The sequence below is a fragment of the Mesoplodon densirostris genome, chromosome X, assembly GCF_025265405.1.
Source record: "Mesoplodon densirostris isolate mMesDen1 chromosome X, mMesDen1 primary haplotype, whole genome shotgun sequence".
Classification (NCBI taxonomy): Eukaryota; Metazoa; Chordata; class Mammalia; order Artiodactyla; family Ziphiidae; genus Mesoplodon; species Mesoplodon densirostris.
In genome coordinates, this window is record NC_082681.1 from 88,827,157 (window position 1) to 88,847,264 (window position 20,108).

The window sequence follows — 20,108 nt, forward strand, 5'->3', positions numbered from 1 at the left end:
ACATATATACGGAATTAAAAAAAAATGTCATGAAGAACCTAGGGGTAAAACGGGAATAAAGACACAGACCTACTTGAGAATGGACTTGAGGATATGGGGAGGGGGAAGGGTAAGCTGTGACAAAGCGAAAGAGAGGCATGGACATATATACACTACCAAACGTAAGGGAGATAGATAGTGGGAAGCAGCCGCAGAGCACAGGGAGATCAGCTCGGTGCTTTGTGACCGCCTGGAGGGGTGGGATGGGGAGGGTGGGAGGGAGGGAGATGCATGAGGGAAGGGATGTGGGAACAGATGTATATGTATGACTGATTCACTTTGTTATAAAGCAGAAAGTAATGCACCATTGTAAAGCAATTATACTCCAATAAAGATTAAAAAAAAAAAGAGGATGTGGTACATATATACAGTGGAATATTACTCAGCCATATAAAGGAACAAAATTGGGTCACTTGCAGAGACATGGATGGATCGAGAGACTGACATACAGAGTGAAGTAAGTCATAAAGAAGAAAACAAATATCATATATTAATGTGTATATGAGGGACCTAGAAAAATGATACAGATGAAGCATTTTGCAGGGCAGAAATAGAGACAGAGATGTAGAGAAAAAACGTATGGACATCAAAGGGGGAAAGTGGCGGGTGGTGGGATGTTGGTGTGACAAATTGGGAGATTGGGATTGACAAATATACACTAATATGTATAAAATGGATAACTAATAAGAACCTGCTGTATAAAAAAATAAACAAAATAAAATTCAAGAAAAGTGTGAAAAAAGGAAAATAAGTAAGGAAACACAATCTTTAAATGATACGTTAAAGAAGATGGAGTTAATTGATATTTATAGGAGATTCCTCCAAAAATGACAGAATACAGTGTCTTCTCAAGTGCTCATGGAACATTCTCCACAACTGATCATATCCTGGGTCACAAATCAAGCCTCGGTAAATTTAAGAAAATTGAAATCATATCAAGTATCTTTTCCTACTACACCACTATGAAAGTAGATATCAATTACAGGAACAAATCTTTAAAAAATACAAGCACATGGAGGTTAAACAATACATTACTAAATATCCAAGGGATAACTGAAGAAATCAAAGAGGCAATCAGAAAAATACTTAGAAACTAATTACAATGAAAATATGACAACCCAAAACCTATGGGATGCAGCAAAACATTTCTAAGAGGGAAGATCATAGCAATACAATCCTACCTCAGGAAACCAGAAACATCTTAAATACACAACCTAAGCTTATACCTAAAGTATTAGAGAAAGAAGAACAACCCCCCCCCCAAAGTTGGCAGTAGGAAATAAATCATGAAGATCATAACAGAAATAAATGTAAACAAAATGAAGGAAACAGTAACAAAGATCAATGAAATAAAAGGTGGTTCACTGAGAAGATAAGCAAAACTGATAAACCAGTAGCCAGACTCATCAAGAAAAAAAAGGGAGAAGGCTCATATCAATAGAATTATAAATGAAAAAGGGGAAGTAACACATGATACTGAAGAAACACAAAGGATCATGAGAGATTACTACAATCAACTATATGCCAATAAATTGGACAACCTGGAAGAAATGGAAATATTCTTAGAAAAGCACAACTTTCCAAGACTGAATCAGGAAGAAATAGAAAGTATAAACAGAGCAATTCAAGCACTGAAATTGAGACTGTGATTCAGAATCGTCCAACAAACAAAAGCCGAGGACCAGATGGCTTCACAGGTGAATTCTATCAAACATATAGAGAAGAGCTACCACCCATCCTTCTCAAACTCTTCTAAAATATAGCAGATGGAAGAATACTCGCAAACTAATCCTACGAGGTCATATCACCCTGACATCCAAACCAGACAAAGATGTCACAAAGAAAGAAACTGCAGGCCAATATCACTGATGAACATAGATGCAAAAATCCTCAACAGAATACTAGCAAACAGAAACCAAAAACACATGAAAAGTTCATGCACCATGATCAACTGGGGTTTATCTCAGTAATGCAAGAGTTCTTCAATATACGCAAATCAATCAATGTGATAAACCACATTAACAAACTGAAGGAGAAAATCCATATTATCATCTCAATAGATGCAGAAAAAGCTTTTGACACAGTTCAACACCCATTTATGATAAGAACCCTTCAGAAAGTAGGTATAGAGGGAGCTTACATCAACATAATAAAGGCCATATATGACAAACACACAGCCAACATCATTCTCAATGGTGAAAAACTGAAACCATTTCCTCTAAGATCAGGGACATGACAAGGTTTTCCATTCTCACCACTATTATTCAACATAGTTTTGGAAGTTTTAGCCACAGCAATCAGAGATGAAAGAAATAAAAGGAATTCAAATCAGAAGAGAAGAAGTAAAGCTGTCACTGCAAATGACACGATACTGCACATAGAGAATCCTAAAAATGTTACCAGAAAAATAGTAGAGCTAATCAGTGAATTTGGTCAAGTAATTAATGCACAGAAATCTCTTGCATTCCTATACACTAATGATGAAAAATCTGAAAGAGAACTTAAGGAAATACTCCCATTTACCATTGCAACAAAAAGAATAAAATACCTAGGACTAAACCTAGTTAGGGAGGCAAAAGACCTGTACTCCAAAAACTGTAAGACACTAACGAAAGAAATTGAAGACATAAAAACATGGAAAGATATACCATGTTCTTGGATTGGAAAAATCAATATTGTTAAAATGGCCATACTACCCAAGGCAATCTGCAGATTCATTGCATTCCCTATGAAAGTACCAGTGGCATTTTTCACAGAACCTGAAGAAAAAATCATAAAATTTGTATAGAAACACAAAAGACCTCTAATAGCCAAAACATTCTCCAGAAAAAAGAACAGAGGTAGAGGAATCATTCTCCCTGACTTCAGACTATACTACAAAGCTACACTAATCCAAATCATATTGTACTAGAACAAAACAGACATGTAGATCAATGCAACAGGATAGAAAGCCCAGAAATAAACCTACACACTCACAGTCAATTAATCAATGACAAAGGAGGCAAGAATACACAGTGGAGAAAAGACAGTCTCTTCAGTAAGTAGTGCTAGGAAATCTAGACAGCTACATGTAAAAGAATGAAATTACAACATTCTCAAACACCATATACAAAAACAAACTCAAAATGGATTAAAGACCTAAATGTAAGATTGGATACTATAAAACTCCTAGAGGAAAACACAAGAAGAATACTCTTTGACATAAATCACAGCAATATTTTTTTGGATCTGTCTCCTAAAGTAAAGGAAATAAAAGCAAAAATAAACAAATGGGACCTAATCACGTTTAAAAGCTTTTGAAGAACCAAGGAAACCATCGACAAAATGAAAAGACAGCTTAGTGAATGGGAGAAAATATTTGCAAATGGTATGACCTATGAGGGATTAACAACCAAAATATATAAACAGCTCATACAGTTGAACACCATAAAAACAGCCCATCTAAAAAATGGGCAGAAGAACTAAATAGACATTTATTCAAAGAGGAAATGCAGATGGCCAACAGGCACATGAAAACGTGCTCAACATCACTAATCACCAGGGAAATGCAAATCAAAACCACAAGATATCACTTCACACCTATCAGAATGGCTATCATTGTAAAGGGCACAAATAAAAAATGTTGGTGAGCATGCAGAAAAAAGGGACCATTTTATACTCTTGTTGGGGATGTAAATTGGTGCAGCCACTGTGGAAAACAGTATGGAGGTTTCTCAAAAAACTAAAAATAGAACTACCATATGACCCAGCAATTCCACTCTTGGTTATATATCCAACAAAAACAAAAAAACAGTCATTCGAAAAGATACATGCAATCCCAATGTTCCTAGCAGCATTATAATTGCCAAGATATGGAAGCAACCTAAGTGTCCATCAACAGATGAATGGATAAAATTGGGTACACACACACACACACACACACACACACACACACACACACACTGGAATATGACTCAGCCATAAAAAAGAATGAAATTTTGCCATCTACAGCAATATGGATGGACTTGGAGGGCATTATGCTAAGTGAAATAAGTCAGACAGAGAAAGACAAATACTGTATGATATCACTTATATGTGGAATCTAAAAAATACAACAAACTAGTGAATATAACAAAAAAGGAGCAGACTCACAGATATGGAGAACAAACTAGTGGTTACCAGTGGGGAGAAGGGGGAGGGGCAGCATAGGGGTGGAGGAGGGGGAGGTACAAACCACTGGGTATAACATAGGCTCAAAGATGTGTTGTACAACATGGGGAATATAGCCAATATTTTGTAATAACTGTAAATGGAAAGTAACCTTTACAATTATATGAAAACATTTTTTAAAAGTAAAAAAAAAATCCATGTACCCATGTATTGGTTTCCAAATACTGTCTTCCACTAAATGGTACCAGAGACCCATAGAGAAATGGTCAATGAGTCAGGAAATACCAGACAAACGTGAAAGTAAAAAAGTAAGGAAATGTTGAAGTCAAAGTATATATCAAAGAATGATGGGAATATGTCAAATAAACAGAGAATCCAGGTTGAATGGTCTGCCACTGGGACTATTTGAGCATTAAAATAAATTATGATAGCAATAACGTATTCATGAAATAAAGTAAAAAAATCTGTGTGCCAAACTAAGATAAATAAATAAATAGATGGAGGGGGAAAAAAGCTCTTCCTTGAAGTAGAATACAAACTAATGTAGTAAAAATGATGATGTTTGAAAATGAGCATTTTGCAGCCTTCATAGTAATAACTGATTTGGTCAAGAATTATCAATGGATATTAAGGCCAGTGGATTTTAGTTTGATGAGGAATAGGATATCTACACAGTTTCAAAGTACCCCCAGCAAAATTATTAACTACAAAGAGGAAAATGGAACTTTAGAGTGGATTAATCTAGCAAACAACATCTGAACCAAGTAATCAAGGTTAACACTTCTTCTAAGGGGTCAAATCAACATTATGAGCCACTGATATGCTACCTTAAGAACAATATATTACTTCTCTGACATTCCTGCCAAAATGCATAATCTATACATAATAATGAGGAACTGACATGCAAATTTAAACTTAGGAACAATCTACAAAATAATTGTTCTGTAATCTTTTAAATTGTCAATGTCATGAGAGACAAAGAAATGTTGAACTGTTCCAGGTTAATAAAAAAACAAAAACAAAAACTGAAGAGACATGAGAACTAAATGCAATGCATCATCTTGGATTGAAACTTTGATCAGGAAAAGAAAATAGCTATAAAAGACATTATTGGGATAAATAGGTGAAATTGGAATATGGCCTAGATAATAATATTGGAACACCAATTTCATATACTACAAAGCTATAGTAATCAAAAGAGTATGATGCTGGCATAAAAATAGACATACAGACCTTGGAACAGAATCAGGAGCCCAGAATAAAATGCTGCATATACAGTCCACTAATATTTGACAAGATATCTGAGAGTACTTAATGGAGAAAAGATAGTCTATTTCATAAATAATGCTGAGGAAACTGAATATTCACATGAAAAAGAATAAAACTGGAGCCTAATCTTATACCACTTGCAAAAATTAATTCAAAATAGATTAAAGACTTAAAGGTAAGGATCTGAAACCATGAAATTCCTAGAAGAAAACAGAGAAAAATCTTCTTGATATTTGTCTTTGCAATGATTTTATGGATATGACACGCAAAGCATAAGCAACAAAAGCAAAAAATAAACAAATGGGACTATACCAAACTAAAAAGCTTCTGCACAGCACAAGAAATGATTGACAAAATGAAAAAGCAAACTATGGAATGTGAGAAAATATTTTTAAAACACATATCTGATAAGAAATTAATATCCAGAATATATAAGGAACTCATACAACTCAATACCAGAAAAACAAGTAATCTAATTCAAAAATGTGCAAAAGACCTAAATAGACATTTTTCCAAAGAAGACATATCTGGCTAACAGGCATATGAAAAGGTACTCAACATCACTAATCATCAGGGAAATACAAATGAAAACCACAATGAGATATCTCACACTTTTTAGAATGGCTATTAATAAAAGCAGGAGATAACAAATGCTGGTGATGATATAGAGAAAAGTGAACCCTTGCACATCCCTTGATGGGAATGTGAACTGAAATATCTACTATGGAAAGCAGTATGGAGGTTCCTCAAAGAATTAAAAATAGAGCTACCATATGATCCAGCAATTCCACTCCTGGGTATATCTAAAGGAAATGAAATCACGATCTCGAGATATCTACAACCCCTATGTTTACTGCATCATTATTTACAGTAACTAAGATGTGGAAACAAACTAAGTGTCCATTGACAGATGAATGGACAAAGAAAAATATATATATATATACACATTGGAACATTACTCAGCTATAAAAAAAAAAGGAAATCTTGTCATTTCTGACATAGTGGATAAACCTTGAGGGCATCAGGCTAAGTGAAATAATTCAGACAGAAAAAGATAAATACTGTATGCTCTCACTTATGCATGGAATCTAAAAAGAACCCTGAACTCATAGAAACAGAGAGTATATTGGTGGTTTCCAGGGGTGGTAGGTTAGGGGAAACGGGTGAAGGTGGTCAAAGGATATAAACTTTCAGTTGTAACATGAATAAGTCCTGGGGATCTAATATAAAGCATGATGTATATTATACTGTAATTAATACTATAGTTATAGTATATATAGTTATATAACTATAGTTATAGTAGAGTTAATACCATAGTATAATGACTATAGTTAACAATTGTATACTTAAAAGTTGCTAGGAGAGTAGATCTTAAAAGTTCTCACCACACACAAAATTTAGTAACTATATGAGGTGATTGATGTGTTAACTAATCTTATCGTGAGTAATCATTTTGTAATATATACATGTAGCAAATCATCACACTGTACACTTTAAACTTACAATGTTATATGTCAAATATAACAGTATGGAGGTTCCTTAAAAAAACTAAAAATAGAACTACCATATGAGCCAGCAATCCCACTACTGGGCATATACCCTGAGAAAGCCATAATTCAAAAGGACACATGTACCACAATGTTCATTGCAGCGCTATTCAGAATAGCCATGATATGGAAACAAATGTCCAATGACAGATGAATGGATAAAGAAGATGTGGTACATATATACAATGGAATTTTACTCAGCCATAAAAAGGAATGAAATTGGGTCTTTTGTTGAGATGTGGATGGACCTAGAGTCTGTCATATAGAGTGAAGTAAGCCAGAAAGAAAAAAGAAATATCGTATATTAACACATATATTTGGAACCTAGAAAAATGGTACAGATTAACCTATTTGCAGGGCAGGAATAGAGACGTAGACATAGAGAAAGGACATGTGGACATGGTGGGGGAAAGGGAGGGTAGAACGAATTGGGAGATTAGGTTTGACATAAATACACTACCATGTGTAAAATAGCTAGTGGGAACCTGCTATATAGCACAGGGAGCTCAGCTCAGTGCTCTGTGACGACCTAGATGGGGCGAGGGGTGGGAGGGAGGTTTAAGAGGGAGGGAATATTGGTATACATATAGCTGATTCTGATTCACTTCACTTCACTGAATAGCGTAATCACAGTTTCCCTATGTGTTTAATGAAAGAAAAAGTTTTATATTGCTGAACTCTATTGGGATGAGGAGCCAGTGTATAATTTTGCTTTTTGCTACCAGAAGAATAATAAAGATGAAGCTTAACTGTAACTGGATTAATGATTTCACAATATGATTTCTAAAAAAGAGATCATATGTATGTAAATTAAAAAAACCCAAATAACTCATGAGTCAAAAAAGAAATCATAAGAGCAATTAGATAATAATAATTGAATAATAATAAAAATACACATAAAAACCTGTGAAATTCTTCTAAAGTGGTATGTAGTGGAAAACTTCATTATAAATTCTTATTTTAGGAAAGAAGATTTAAAATTACTGAGCTAATGGTCCAAATAAATAAATTAGAAAAAGAGCAAACAAAAAGAAAGTAAAGAAAAAAATAAAGATAAAAGGAAAAATTATAAAAATAGGGGACACAATATTCAATGGTGAGGCCTGATGAAACCAAAAGCAGGAAATACATTAGAAAACTGAATACTGTAATTTATCACACAGTCACAGTGTCATATTAATGGAGGAAAAAACCCCCATATGGTCATGGCAGTAGATACAAAGTATTTGGAGAAAAAACTTCATACTCATTCAGAATAAAAGCTCTCAGCAAACTAAGAATACAAAGGAATTTCTTTAACCCAAAAAAGAAAATCTACTAAAAATGGTGAAACACGTATAGAATTTCCTTGTAAATTCAGGAGCAAGACAAGGAAATCCTCTATCACTGCCACTATTTCTCATTGTACCAAAGATCCTAGCTAGCCCAGTAAGACAAATTAAAAAATAAATATTGGAAAGGAAGAAACTGCCATTATTCACAATATAATAAATTAACAGATAATACAGAGAACCTGCAAATTATTAGAACAGATATAAATCAGAAAGGTTACAGTGTATAAAATCAGTATGTAAAAATGTCAATCATGTTCCCATTTACAGACAATAATCTGAAAATGTGGTTTAAAAGATACATTTCACAGTAATAGCAGGAACTATAAGGTAATTAGGAATGAATATAGCAAAACAGCTTATAGATAACATTATTATTATATGGTATATATGCTTTCATATAACGTAGAAAATGGTTTCAATTTATCATTTGGTGCTAGCTTTTTGTTTTTTGTTTGGCTAGTTATATTTAATGTGTCATAATCAACTCTTATTCCTCCTCCTTCCTTAAAAAGTTTTTGGTAAAGAGATTACCTTAAAAATCACAACTTCCTGAAGCAGGACATCAGAAAAGCAGGGTAGCGTTGTCAATAATCTTCATTGTCTTCACTGAATAACTATTGTATGGATGCACCAAGTAAATGGAGTCATACCCTCAAAGACTGAAAAATAATAAAATAACATTAAATCATTTCTTCTGTTACTGTTCATCTCTTTCTCCTGGGCTCCTCAAGTCCTTATGCTTTACCATACCCCCATTGCAGTTATATATTCGTGAAAAACAGTTATATAGACAGTATTAGAAGGGATCTATTGCATAGCAATTATGAGCAGAGACTCTAGGAAGCTTTGTAGAACAGTGTCTGGCACATAAAGATGTTCAGTAAATATCTGCTATTATTATAATTTTCAATGATTTGAGTCACTGGAGGAAATTATGTAGCTCTTGCACTTTTTGCCCAGTACAACCTTCTTTGTTTTCTGTTTGAGCATTGCTATCCCTATGGTGCCTCCCAGCCCCAACTCTACCCCTTTGAACAAAGAGGTAAAGTTGAGGGAAATCAGGCAGTAAGGAATGACTGGGTGATGCTTTCAAACACAATAGAGCTCATTCTTTTTCTATGCACTACCACCAAGCCCCAAGTCCAGACCTCCCTTAGTTGCCGCTGTTATCCCATCATTCATTGACCTATTTATTCAAATATCTGTTTCAGTCCTATGTGCTTTGTTTATCCATCCCCTACGGCTCCCAGCATAATGCCTAGTCCATTGCAAGGGCTTCTTAAAGGTTTGTTGCATGAATGAAGAAAGGATGCCCTGTCTCCTTTGGATTACAAGAATCTGTGAGGTTTGGGTCAGAGTTTATTTTTTGCATTCTATAAGCTCATCTAAATAGAAGATCGTTTTCCTGATAGCAAAAACTGGACTGCTAAAATAAATACTTCCTTGAAAATCTTCAGTGGTTTCCACTGCTTATGGATTAAACTGCATACTCCTTAGCATAACATTTAAGGCCCTGCAGCACTCTATCTCACCTCCTAGTTCTTCTCATACATTCAGAGTTATAGCCAAGTTTTCCTAGAACAAGCCTGCCTTGGGAAAGGTAAGCCAGAAAAGCATTATCTCCCCCTCCACATGGCAGATGTCACTCACCCTTTAAGGCCCACCCAGTTACCCCTTCTTCTTTGATGGCTCAAGATTACTACCAGGCAGAATGATTTGGTCCATCTTGCCCCCCTCCCACCCCCCGTGCTTCCTAAATACCTTGAACAAGCAAACATTATGGCACTTGGGTTTGAGTTACCATATTGTAACTTTTTTTTTTTTACTAATTAAATTCTCCTGTCATAGACAGAGAAACACACACCTCTGAAGTCTCACCTTACAATACTGTTAGCACAGTGCTAGCCATAGGAATTAGGCCTTCAATATAATGTTGTTATTGATCTTGAACCAATCGTTTTTTGAATGGAAAAGTTTCAAATATACACAAAAGTAGCAAGAACAGTTTAATGAATCCCCATGTATACATCACTCAGCTTTAACAATGATCAACTCATTTTTTTTGTACCCTTCACCTGGGCCCTACTAAATTACTTTCAAGCATATCAAAAGATTAAGTCTACTTCTTAAAAATATAACCACGATTGTCATAGCTAATATATTAAAATAATTACTTAATGTTATTAAATATCCATAAATTCACCCCCATATATTTTGTGAAAGAGCTATTTAATGCCTGCATGTTCTTTCTTCAACTTTGAAATCGTGGAGAGAATAGGGGAAGGGAGAAGGAGATCTGGGAAAATATATAATTAAGTTTCAGAGAGCCTGGATATCCCAAATGCGAAAGAATCTGACCTGGTTTGGGTTGAGAGAAGTATATTGTACTATTTCTCTGGAGAAGGTGGGTGCGACTTCAGGCCCGGTGATGCTGGAGGAGGTGTGGAAGGGAGAGGGGTACTACCTCCGTTGGGGGTTCCTTCTGGATAATCCCAACGTGGAGCTAGGCGGCAGCGCTTTTTTGGAGGCTTGATTTCCCGCGTGTTTCCAGGCTGGAGCGTGGATCTCCCGGAGGCACAAGGTTGGTCCCCCATAAGGATTATAGGACCCGGGTGTCAGCTCTCTCCGGTGGGCCCTGGCGAAGCCAAGAAACCGGAGATGGCGGCGGGTCCCCTCCAGGCACAGAGCTTCCTCCCGGTTTCGCTTTTTCCGTATTTCCTGTATCCTGAGACGTATATCCCCTCTCCGCCTCCACCCTCGCTCGCTACCCCACCACATTTTAACGTTTCTACAAGGATGGGTCTTAAAAAAAACGATGCTCATATTTAATATAATGTTTTCCCTATCCCGCCCCCCAGTGTAACTAAATCTGTGGACAGTCTTATACTATCTATGAAATTCGAAGTTACAAGAAATTCAGGTTTACTCCTAAGTGGTAAACTCTGCATAGACTGTTGAAAGGCGCTTGGTATGGGGGTGGGGGTGGGGAATGAGAACAAAGAGGTGATTGAAGACCTAAGAGCTTTACGACCTAGTTGCAGAAGCACAACATAGAGCCATGAAACAATCTACGACCATTTAGAAAGCAATATACAAACGTCTTAGTTGACTAAAGTGCAGAATAGCACACCAGCCACCAGCACTGACCGTGGAAATTGAATGTAGAAAACAAATTCATCGTACGTCACAGAATCTAAGATCACTTTCTTCTTCATATTTTAACAAATTAAAAATCTCTGAAGGCTTATCTTTTAAAAAATATTTCAACATCTAGGAAATCTCTGACAATTGATGGTATGTCATACTTTCGTTGTCAATTTTTTATCTTTTCTAGAGGTAAGGAAAACAATGATTCATCCTCCTATAGCTGGTGTATTATATTCTGGGATATACGGTAAGCAACCGGAAGAGGGTGCACTGTGGCTTAGAATAAAAGGCTATTGGAACTTCTTAGACCTTCATCATTCACATCCATCTCCCTTTGGCTATGGACACACTTTTCCAGCACTGTCTCCAGTGTTTTTTTAATGTAGAGAGTTCAATCCTTAATGTCAAAATAGAAGTAACTTTTAAAATACTCTGCTATTTACAAGCTCTGTGATATTTAAGTAGTTGATTAAACACTTGAAGCTTTCGTCCAGGAGATAATAATTTCTTCCTTGTAAAACTATTGCTATAATCAGGGATAATGCATTTAAGGCACTTACTATGATTACCTCTCATCTCCAACATCACCATCTTCTTCCAAATACTAGTGCTGCCCTTTACACAAACTAGATACTCAGTAAATGTTTGGGAAATAAATGACCCTGTGGTTTTCTACCAGATGCTACTTATAAAGACAAGAAACGTAGCAGTAAGTCAATGAAAAGATGTGAAGGGAAATACAAAGAAAAAATGCTCTAGAGCTAGAAGAACAGTTGGGACTAGGCATAAAGATGTGGGAGTTAGCAACATAGATGTGGTAGTTGAAGTCATGAGTGATGTTCCCAAGAGAAAATGTAGAGGAAAAGAGAAGTGGGCTGTTAAAGGCAGACTATTGAGCAATTAGAGTGAGAAGAGGAGAAGCCTGCTGCAAAGGCTGAGAAAGAGTGGCCAGATTCAGAAGAGAGGATGCCAACCCAAGATTTCTCACTCTTGGCACTATTGACATTTGAGGACAGATCACTCTTTCTGGTGGGAGCCTGTCCTGTGCACTGCAGGATGTTTAACAGTATCCCAACCCAGGCCAATAGCATGCCCCCACATCCCGCAACTGCCTCCAGGTGCTAACCAGAAATGTCTTCAGGTACTCTCAAATGTCCCCTGAGGGGGAAATCATACCTTTTGAGAACAGTTGGTCTAGCCCTAATCCTCCAAACTTGCTCCGTTCCTACTCTTCATTTCAGTGAATGTCACACTTCTACCCAGTTGTACAAGTCAAACCTTGGAGTTGTGTGTGTGTGTGTGTGTGTGTGTGTGTGTGTGTATATATATATATATATATATATATATATATATATATCAGACTATTTTATTATTTCCCAAAGTAAATGTAGTAATATTTTCACAATCTTTTTACAGGGGTCTCTAAATCTTGCAAGATGAAAGACTTTAAGAGTAAAAGTGGAAATTAAGTTGTTTTATAGCTATAGATATAGTTTTAGTAAATTAAGAGAAATATGTGCCTATTTTAGTAAAATGACTGGAATTAAAAATTGTACCAAATCCAGGTGGGTTTGATTTATGGGAAACATTTGACTTGAGTTGAAAACAATCCCAGCTTACAGTGCTGACATCAACCCGAACCATTTATACTTTAAATGGATTTATTTATTTTTATTTTAAATTGCATTAAAATGCATATAACGTAAAATTGACCATCTTAACCTTTTTTAAGTGTACAGGTCAGTCATGTTAAGTATATTCACAGAGTTGTACAACCAAAGTCCAGCATTTTTTATACCCATTAAACAACTTCACATTTTCCCCTCTCCCCAGCCCTGTCAACCACCATTATACTCAGAACTGGATTTTCGTTTATTTTTGTTATACTAGAATGGAAAACTAAAGCCTTTTACTTCTAGGTTTCAAAATGATTTTTCCCCATCATTTTTTCCAAGTTCGACCTTTTTTTTTATAATTTTTTTTTAACGTTGATGAACTAGCTGCATGTGAAACATGGAACAAGAAGAGGGCACTGCTAAGGTGAAGGACTATAGATCTGAATTTCTTTCATAATTTCAAGTGCTCAAAGGATGACAACAGAGAACAAAACTGAACCCTCTGGGCGATCGTAATCTGTTTTCATTTAGGGTTTTTTAATTGAGGAGTTCGTTGATTCCTTGTGTTTCTTCTGGAAATTAGCTTTCATCTTAAGGCCAAGAATTTTTCTCTTCCTTGAACAAATATAAAGGACTTCTCTGTTAATTTTTTTTAGGTACAAATCTAAGGATAAGAACCATGGAGTCCCTGTAACATTCTCATAAAATGAAAAATAAGAATGATTTGGAGGGAGACTACATGTATTTTTGTGTGTGTGTTTTACTTCAGGTTTTTTTTTTTCGGCACGCAGACCTGTCACTGCTGCGACCCCTCCCGCTGTGGAACACAGGCTCTGGATGTGCAGGCTCAGCGGCCACGGCTCATGGGCCCAGCTGCTCCGTGGCATGCGGTATCCTCCCGGACCGGGGCACGAACCCACATCCCCTGCATTGGCAGGAGGACTCCCAACCACTGCGCCACCAGGGAAGCCCTTACTTCAGGTTTTTAATGTAATATTTCACTAAGAATTTTTTAGAATTCTATGAAACACAAAGAAGAAAGTAAGAAGATCTATTATCTCTCTATCTAGATTAACTCTATAAACACTCAAAATATTAAATAAGTAAAAGAGATAAAATAGTGTAAGGTTAGAAAAAAATAATACTGCAGAAAGATCAAATGAAAAGTAAAAATGTCCAAAGTTGGCCATTATAGTCATGATTCAATAGTAGTGTGGAGAAGAGCAGAATATAAATTTGTATATGTTTACACAAACACACACATACACACAGATATGTGTGTGAGAGTTGCATCTACCTGCATATGTGTTGCTTTTCATTTCACAAAGGTGATCATACATTCACCATTTTGGTAGGGTGTCTTTTTAAAGTTAACCATGTAACTTGGTGATTTTTCCATGTAACATGTTCTTTATTCTCATTTTTAAAAGTCCTTTTAATGGCTGCACACAAACCCATTGTATGGACTTACCATAATTTTTTTATTTAAATAATTATCTATTCATGGATGTTTGTGGATACTTCGGTTGTTTCCAGTTTTTAAAATTGAAAATTAATCCATATATCATAAATTCACCTTTTTATAGTATACAATTCAGCATTTTAAAGTATACACAAAATTGTGCATCCATTACCACTATCTAATTCCAGAATATCTTCATCACTTCAAAAAGAAAACATGTACCCATTAGCAGTCACTCCCAATCCTCCATCCCACAGCCCCTAGAAACCACTAATCTATTTTCTGTCTCAATGGATTTGACTATACTGGATATTTCATATAAATGGAATCATAGAAATAACAAGATGGCGGAGTAGAAGGACGTGCGCTTACTCCCTCTTATGAGAGCACCAGAATCACAACTAACTGCTGAACAGTCATCAACAGGAAGACACTGGAACTCATCAAAAAGATACCCTACATCCAGAGACAAAGGAGGAGCCACAGTGAGATGGTAGGAGGGGCGCAATCACAATAAAATCAACTCTCATAACTACTGGGTGGGTGACTCACAAAGAACACATATAGCACAGAAGTCCACCCACTGGAATGAAAGTTCTGAGCCCCACATCAGGCTTCCCAACCTGGGGGTCCAGCAACGGGAGGAGGAATTCCTAGAGAATCAGACTTTGAAGGCTAGTGGGATTTGATTGCACGACTTTGACAGGACTGAGGGAAACAGGGACTCCACTATTGAAGGGCACACACAAAGTTTTGTGTTCATTGGGACCAGGGGAAGGAACAGTGACCCCATAGAGACTGAACCAGACCTACCTGCTAGTGTTGGAGGGTCTCCTGCAGAGGCTGAGGGTGGCTGTGGCTCAACGTGAGGACAAGAACACTGGCAGCAGAAGTTCTGGGAAGTACTCCTTGGCATGAGCCCTCCCAGAGTCGGCCATTAGCCCCACTGAGGAGTCCGGGTAGGTTCCAGTGTTGGGTCGACTCAGGCTAAACGACCAACAGGGAGAGAACCCAGCCCCACCCATTAGCAGACAAGCAGATTAAAGTTTTACTGAGCTCTGCCCACCAGAGCAACACCCAGCTCTACCCACCACCAGTCCCTCCCATCAGGAAACTTGCACAAGCCTCTTAGATAGCCTCATACACCAGAGGGAAGAGTGCAGAAGCAAGAAAAACTAGAATCCTGCAGCCCGTGGAACGAAAACCACATTCACAGAAAGATAGACAAGATGAAAAGGCAGAGAGCTATGTACCAGATGAAGGAACAAGATAAAACCCCAGAAAAACAACTAAATGCAGAGGATATAGGCAACTTTCCAGAAAAAGAATTCAGAATAATGAGAGTGAAGATGATCCAGGACATCAGAACAAGAATGGAGGCAAAGATCGAGAAGATGCAAAAAGGTTTAACAAACACCCAGAAGAATTAAAGAACAAACAAACAGGGATCAATAATACAATAACTGAAGTGAAAAATAAACTAGAAGGAATCAATAGCAGAATAACTGAGGCAGAAGAATGGAAAAATGACCTGGAAGACAGATGGTGGAATTCACTGCCACGGAATAGAATAAAGAAAAAAGAATGAAAAGAAATGAAGACAGCCTTCAGAATTCTGGCACAACATTAAAAGCAACAACACCCACATTATAGGGGTCCCAGAAGGAGAAGAGAGAGAGAAAGGACCCGAGAAAATATTTGAAGAGATTATAGTAAAAGATTCCTTAACATGGGAAAAGAAATAGTTAATCAAGTCCAGGAAGTACAGAGTGTCCCAGGCAGGATAAACTCAAGGAGAAACATGCCAAGACACATAGTAATCAAATTGACAAAAATTAAAGACAAAGAAAAATTACTGATAGCAACAAGGGAAAAACTACAAAAATCATACAAAGGAACTCCCATAAGGGTAACAGCTGATTTTTCAGCAGAAACTCTACAAGCCAGAAGGGAGTGACATGACATATTTAAAGTGATGAAAGGGAAGAACCTACAACCAAGATTATTCTACCCAACACGGATCTCATTCAGATTTGATGTAGAAATCAAAAGCTTTACAGACAAGCAAAAGCTAAGAGAATTCAGCACCACCAAACCAGCTCTACAACAAATGCTAAGGGAACTTATCTAATTTGGAAACACAAGAGATGAACAGAACCTACAAAAAAAACCCCATAACAATTAGGAAAATAGTAATAGAAACATACATATGGGTAATTACCTTAAACGTGAATGGAATAAATGCTCCAACCAAAAGACACAGGCTTGCCGAATGGATACAAAAACAAGACCCATATATATGCTGTCTACAAGAGACCCACTTCAGACCTAGGGACACTTAGAGACTGAAAATGAGAGGATGTGAAAAGATATTCCATGCAAATGGAAATCAAAAGAAAGCTGGAATAGCAATACTTATATCAGATAAAATGAGTTTAAAATAAAGACTGTTGGGCTTCCCTGGTAGCACAGTGGTTGGGAGTCCGCCTGCTGATGCAGGGGACGTGGGTTCATGCCCTGGTCTAGGAGGATCCCGCATGCCGCGGAGTGGCTGGGCCCGTGGGCCATGGCCGCTGGGCCTGTGCATCCGGAGCCTGTGCTCCGTGGCAGGAGAGGCCACAGCAGTGAGAGGCACCACACACAAAAAATAAATAAAAATAAAATAAAATAAAATAAAGACTGTTAAAAGACACAAGGAAGGACACTACATAATGATCAAGGGATCAATCCAAGAAGAAAATATAAAAATTATAATTATATATGCACCCAACATAGGAACACCTCAATACATAAGGCAACTGCTAACAGCTATAAAAGAGGGAATCAACAGTAACACAATAATAGTGGGGGACATCTAACACCTCACTTACACCAATGGACAGATTATCCAAAAGGAAATTAGTAAGGAAAAACAGGCTTTAAATGACACAGTAGACCAGATAGATTTAATTGTTATTTATAGAAAATTCCATCCAAAACAGCAGATTACACTTTCTTCTCAAGGGCGCACGGAACATTCTCTAGGACAGATCACATCTTGGGTCACAAATCAAGCCTCAGTAAATTGAAATCATATTAAGATACTTTTCCGACCACAATGTTATGAGATTAGAAATCAATTACAGGAAAAAACATAAAAAACACAAACACATGGCAGCTAAACAATACATTACTAAATAACCAAGATATCGCTAAAGAAATCAGAGGAAATCAATAAAATACCTACAGACAAATTTCAATGAAAACACAACGATCCTAAACCTAAGGGATGCAGCAAAAGCAGTTTGGTATAAAGAGGCAAGTTTATAGCAATACAAGCCTACATCAAGAAAAAAGAAAAAAATAAAAATTCTAACATTTCACCTTAAGGAACTAGAGAAAGAAGAACAAACAAAACCCAAAGTTAGTAGAAGGAAAGAAATCATAAATATCGAGCAGAAATAAATGAAATAGAAACAAAGAAAACAATAACAAAGATTAATAATACTAAAAGCTGGTTCTTTGAGAAGATAAACAAAATTAATAAACCATTAGTCAGGCACACCAAGAAAAAGAGGAAGAGGACTCAAATCAATAAAATGAGAAAGGAAAAAGAAGTTACAACGGACACCACAGAAATACAAAGAATCATAAGGGACTACTACAAGCAAATCTATGCCAAAAAAATGGACAACCTGGAAGAAATGGACAAATTCTTCGAAAAGCACAACTTTCCAGGACTGAACTAGGAAGAAACAGAATATATGAACCGACAAATCCCAAGTAATGAAATTGAAACTGTGAATAAAAATCTTCCAGGGCTTCCCTGGTGGCAGAGTGGTTGAGAGACCGCCGGCCAATGCAGGGGAGACAGGTTCATGCCTCAGTCTGGGAGGATCCCACATGCCGCGGAGTGGCTGGGCATGTGAGCCATGGTCACTGAGCCTGTGCGTCTGGAGCCTGTGCTTCGCAACGGGAGAGGCCACAACAGTGAGAGGACCACGTACCACACACACACAAAAATCTTCCAACAAACAGAAGTCCAGGACCAGATGGCTTCACATGTGAAGTCTATCAAATCTTTAGAGAAGAGCTAACACTCATTCTTCTCAAACTCGTCCAAACAATTTTAGAGGAAGGAACACTCCCAAACTCAATCTATGAAGCCACCATCACCCTGATACCAAAATCAGACAAAGGTACTACAAAAAAAGTAAATTACAGACCAATATCACTGATGAACATAGACGCAAAAATCCTAAACAAAATACTAGCAAACAGAATCCAACAACACATTAAAAGGATTATACACCATGATCAAGTGGGATTTATCCCATGGATGCAAGGATCCTTAAATATATGCAAAACAATCAATGTGATACACAATATTAACAAATTGAAGGAGAAAAAAAATATATGATCATCTCAATAAATGCAGAGAAAGCTTTCGACAAAATTCAACACTCATTTATTATAAAAACCCTCCAGAAAGTAGGCATAGAGGGAACTTTCCACAGCATAATAAGGGCTATATATGACAAATCCAAAGCCAACATCATCCTCAATAGTGAAAAACTGAAACCATTTCCACTAAGATCAGGAAAAAGACAAGGTTGCCCACTCTCACCACTATTATTCAACATAGATATTTTAGCCAACAGCAATCAGAGAAGAAAAAGAAATAAAAGGAATCCAAATCAGAAAAGGAGAAGTAAAGCTGTCACTGTTTACAGATGACATGATACTATACATAGAGAATCCCAAAGATGCTACCAGAAAACTAGTAGAGCAAAGAGTGAATCTGTTAAAGTAGCAGGATACAAAATTAATGCACAGAAATCTCTGGCACTCCTATACACTAATGATAAAAAATCTGAAAGTGAAATCAAGAAAACACTCCCATTTACCATTGCAACAAAAATAATAAAATATCTAGGAATAAACCTACCTAAGGAGACAAAACCTGTATGCAGAAAACTGTAAGACACTGATGAAAGAAATTTTAGATGACAGAAACAGATGGAAAGACATACCATGTTCTTGGATTGGAAGAATCAACACTGTGAAATGACTGTGCTACCCAAAGTAATCTACAGATTCAATGTAATTCCTATAAAACTACCAATGACACTTATCACAGAACTAGAACAAAAATTTCACAATTTGTATGTAAACATAAAAGAACCTGAATAGCCATAACAATCTTGAGAATGAAAAACGCAGTTGGAGGAATCAGACTCCCTGACTTCTGACGATACTACAAAGCTATGGTAATCGAGACAATATGGTACTGGAACAAAAACAGAAAATAAGATAAATGGCACAGGATAGAAAGCACAGAGATAAACCCACGCACATATGGTCACCTTATCTTTGATAAAGGAAGCAAGAATATACAGTGGGGAAAACACAGTCTCTTCAATAAGTGGTGCTGGGAGAATTGGACAGCTGCATGTAAAAGTATGAAATTAGAACACTCCCTAACACAATATACAAAAATAAACTCAAAATGGATTAAAGACCTAAATGTAAGGCCAGGCATTATAAAACTCTTAAAGGAAAGCAT

The 20,108-nt window shown here is 36.7% G+C and overlaps 1 protein-coding gene across 4 annotated transcripts in view; it reads right to left on the reverse strand.

Annotated features, from left to right (window-relative positions):
• NBDY (negative regulator of P-body association) overlaps positions 1–11,022 on the reverse strand; it is a 40,262-nt gene extending 29,240 nt beyond the window's left edge. For all 4 annotated transcript variants that reach the window (XM_060087812.1, XM_060087811.1, XM_060087814.1 and 1 more), the window contains exons 1-2: positions 10,697–11,022; positions 8,870–8,997 (exon numbers count right to left, since the gene is read on the reverse strand). In XM_060087812.1, coding sequence (XP_059943795.1) covers positions 10,726–10,932 — 207 coding nt within the window. In that variant the 5' untranslated portion in view covers positions 10,933–11,022 and the 3' untranslated portion in view covers positions 8,870–8,997; positions 10,697–10,725. The remainder of the gene's footprint in view (positions 1–8,869; positions 8,998–10,696) is intronic.
• Between the last annotated feature and the right edge of the window lie 9,086 nt (positions 11,023–20,108).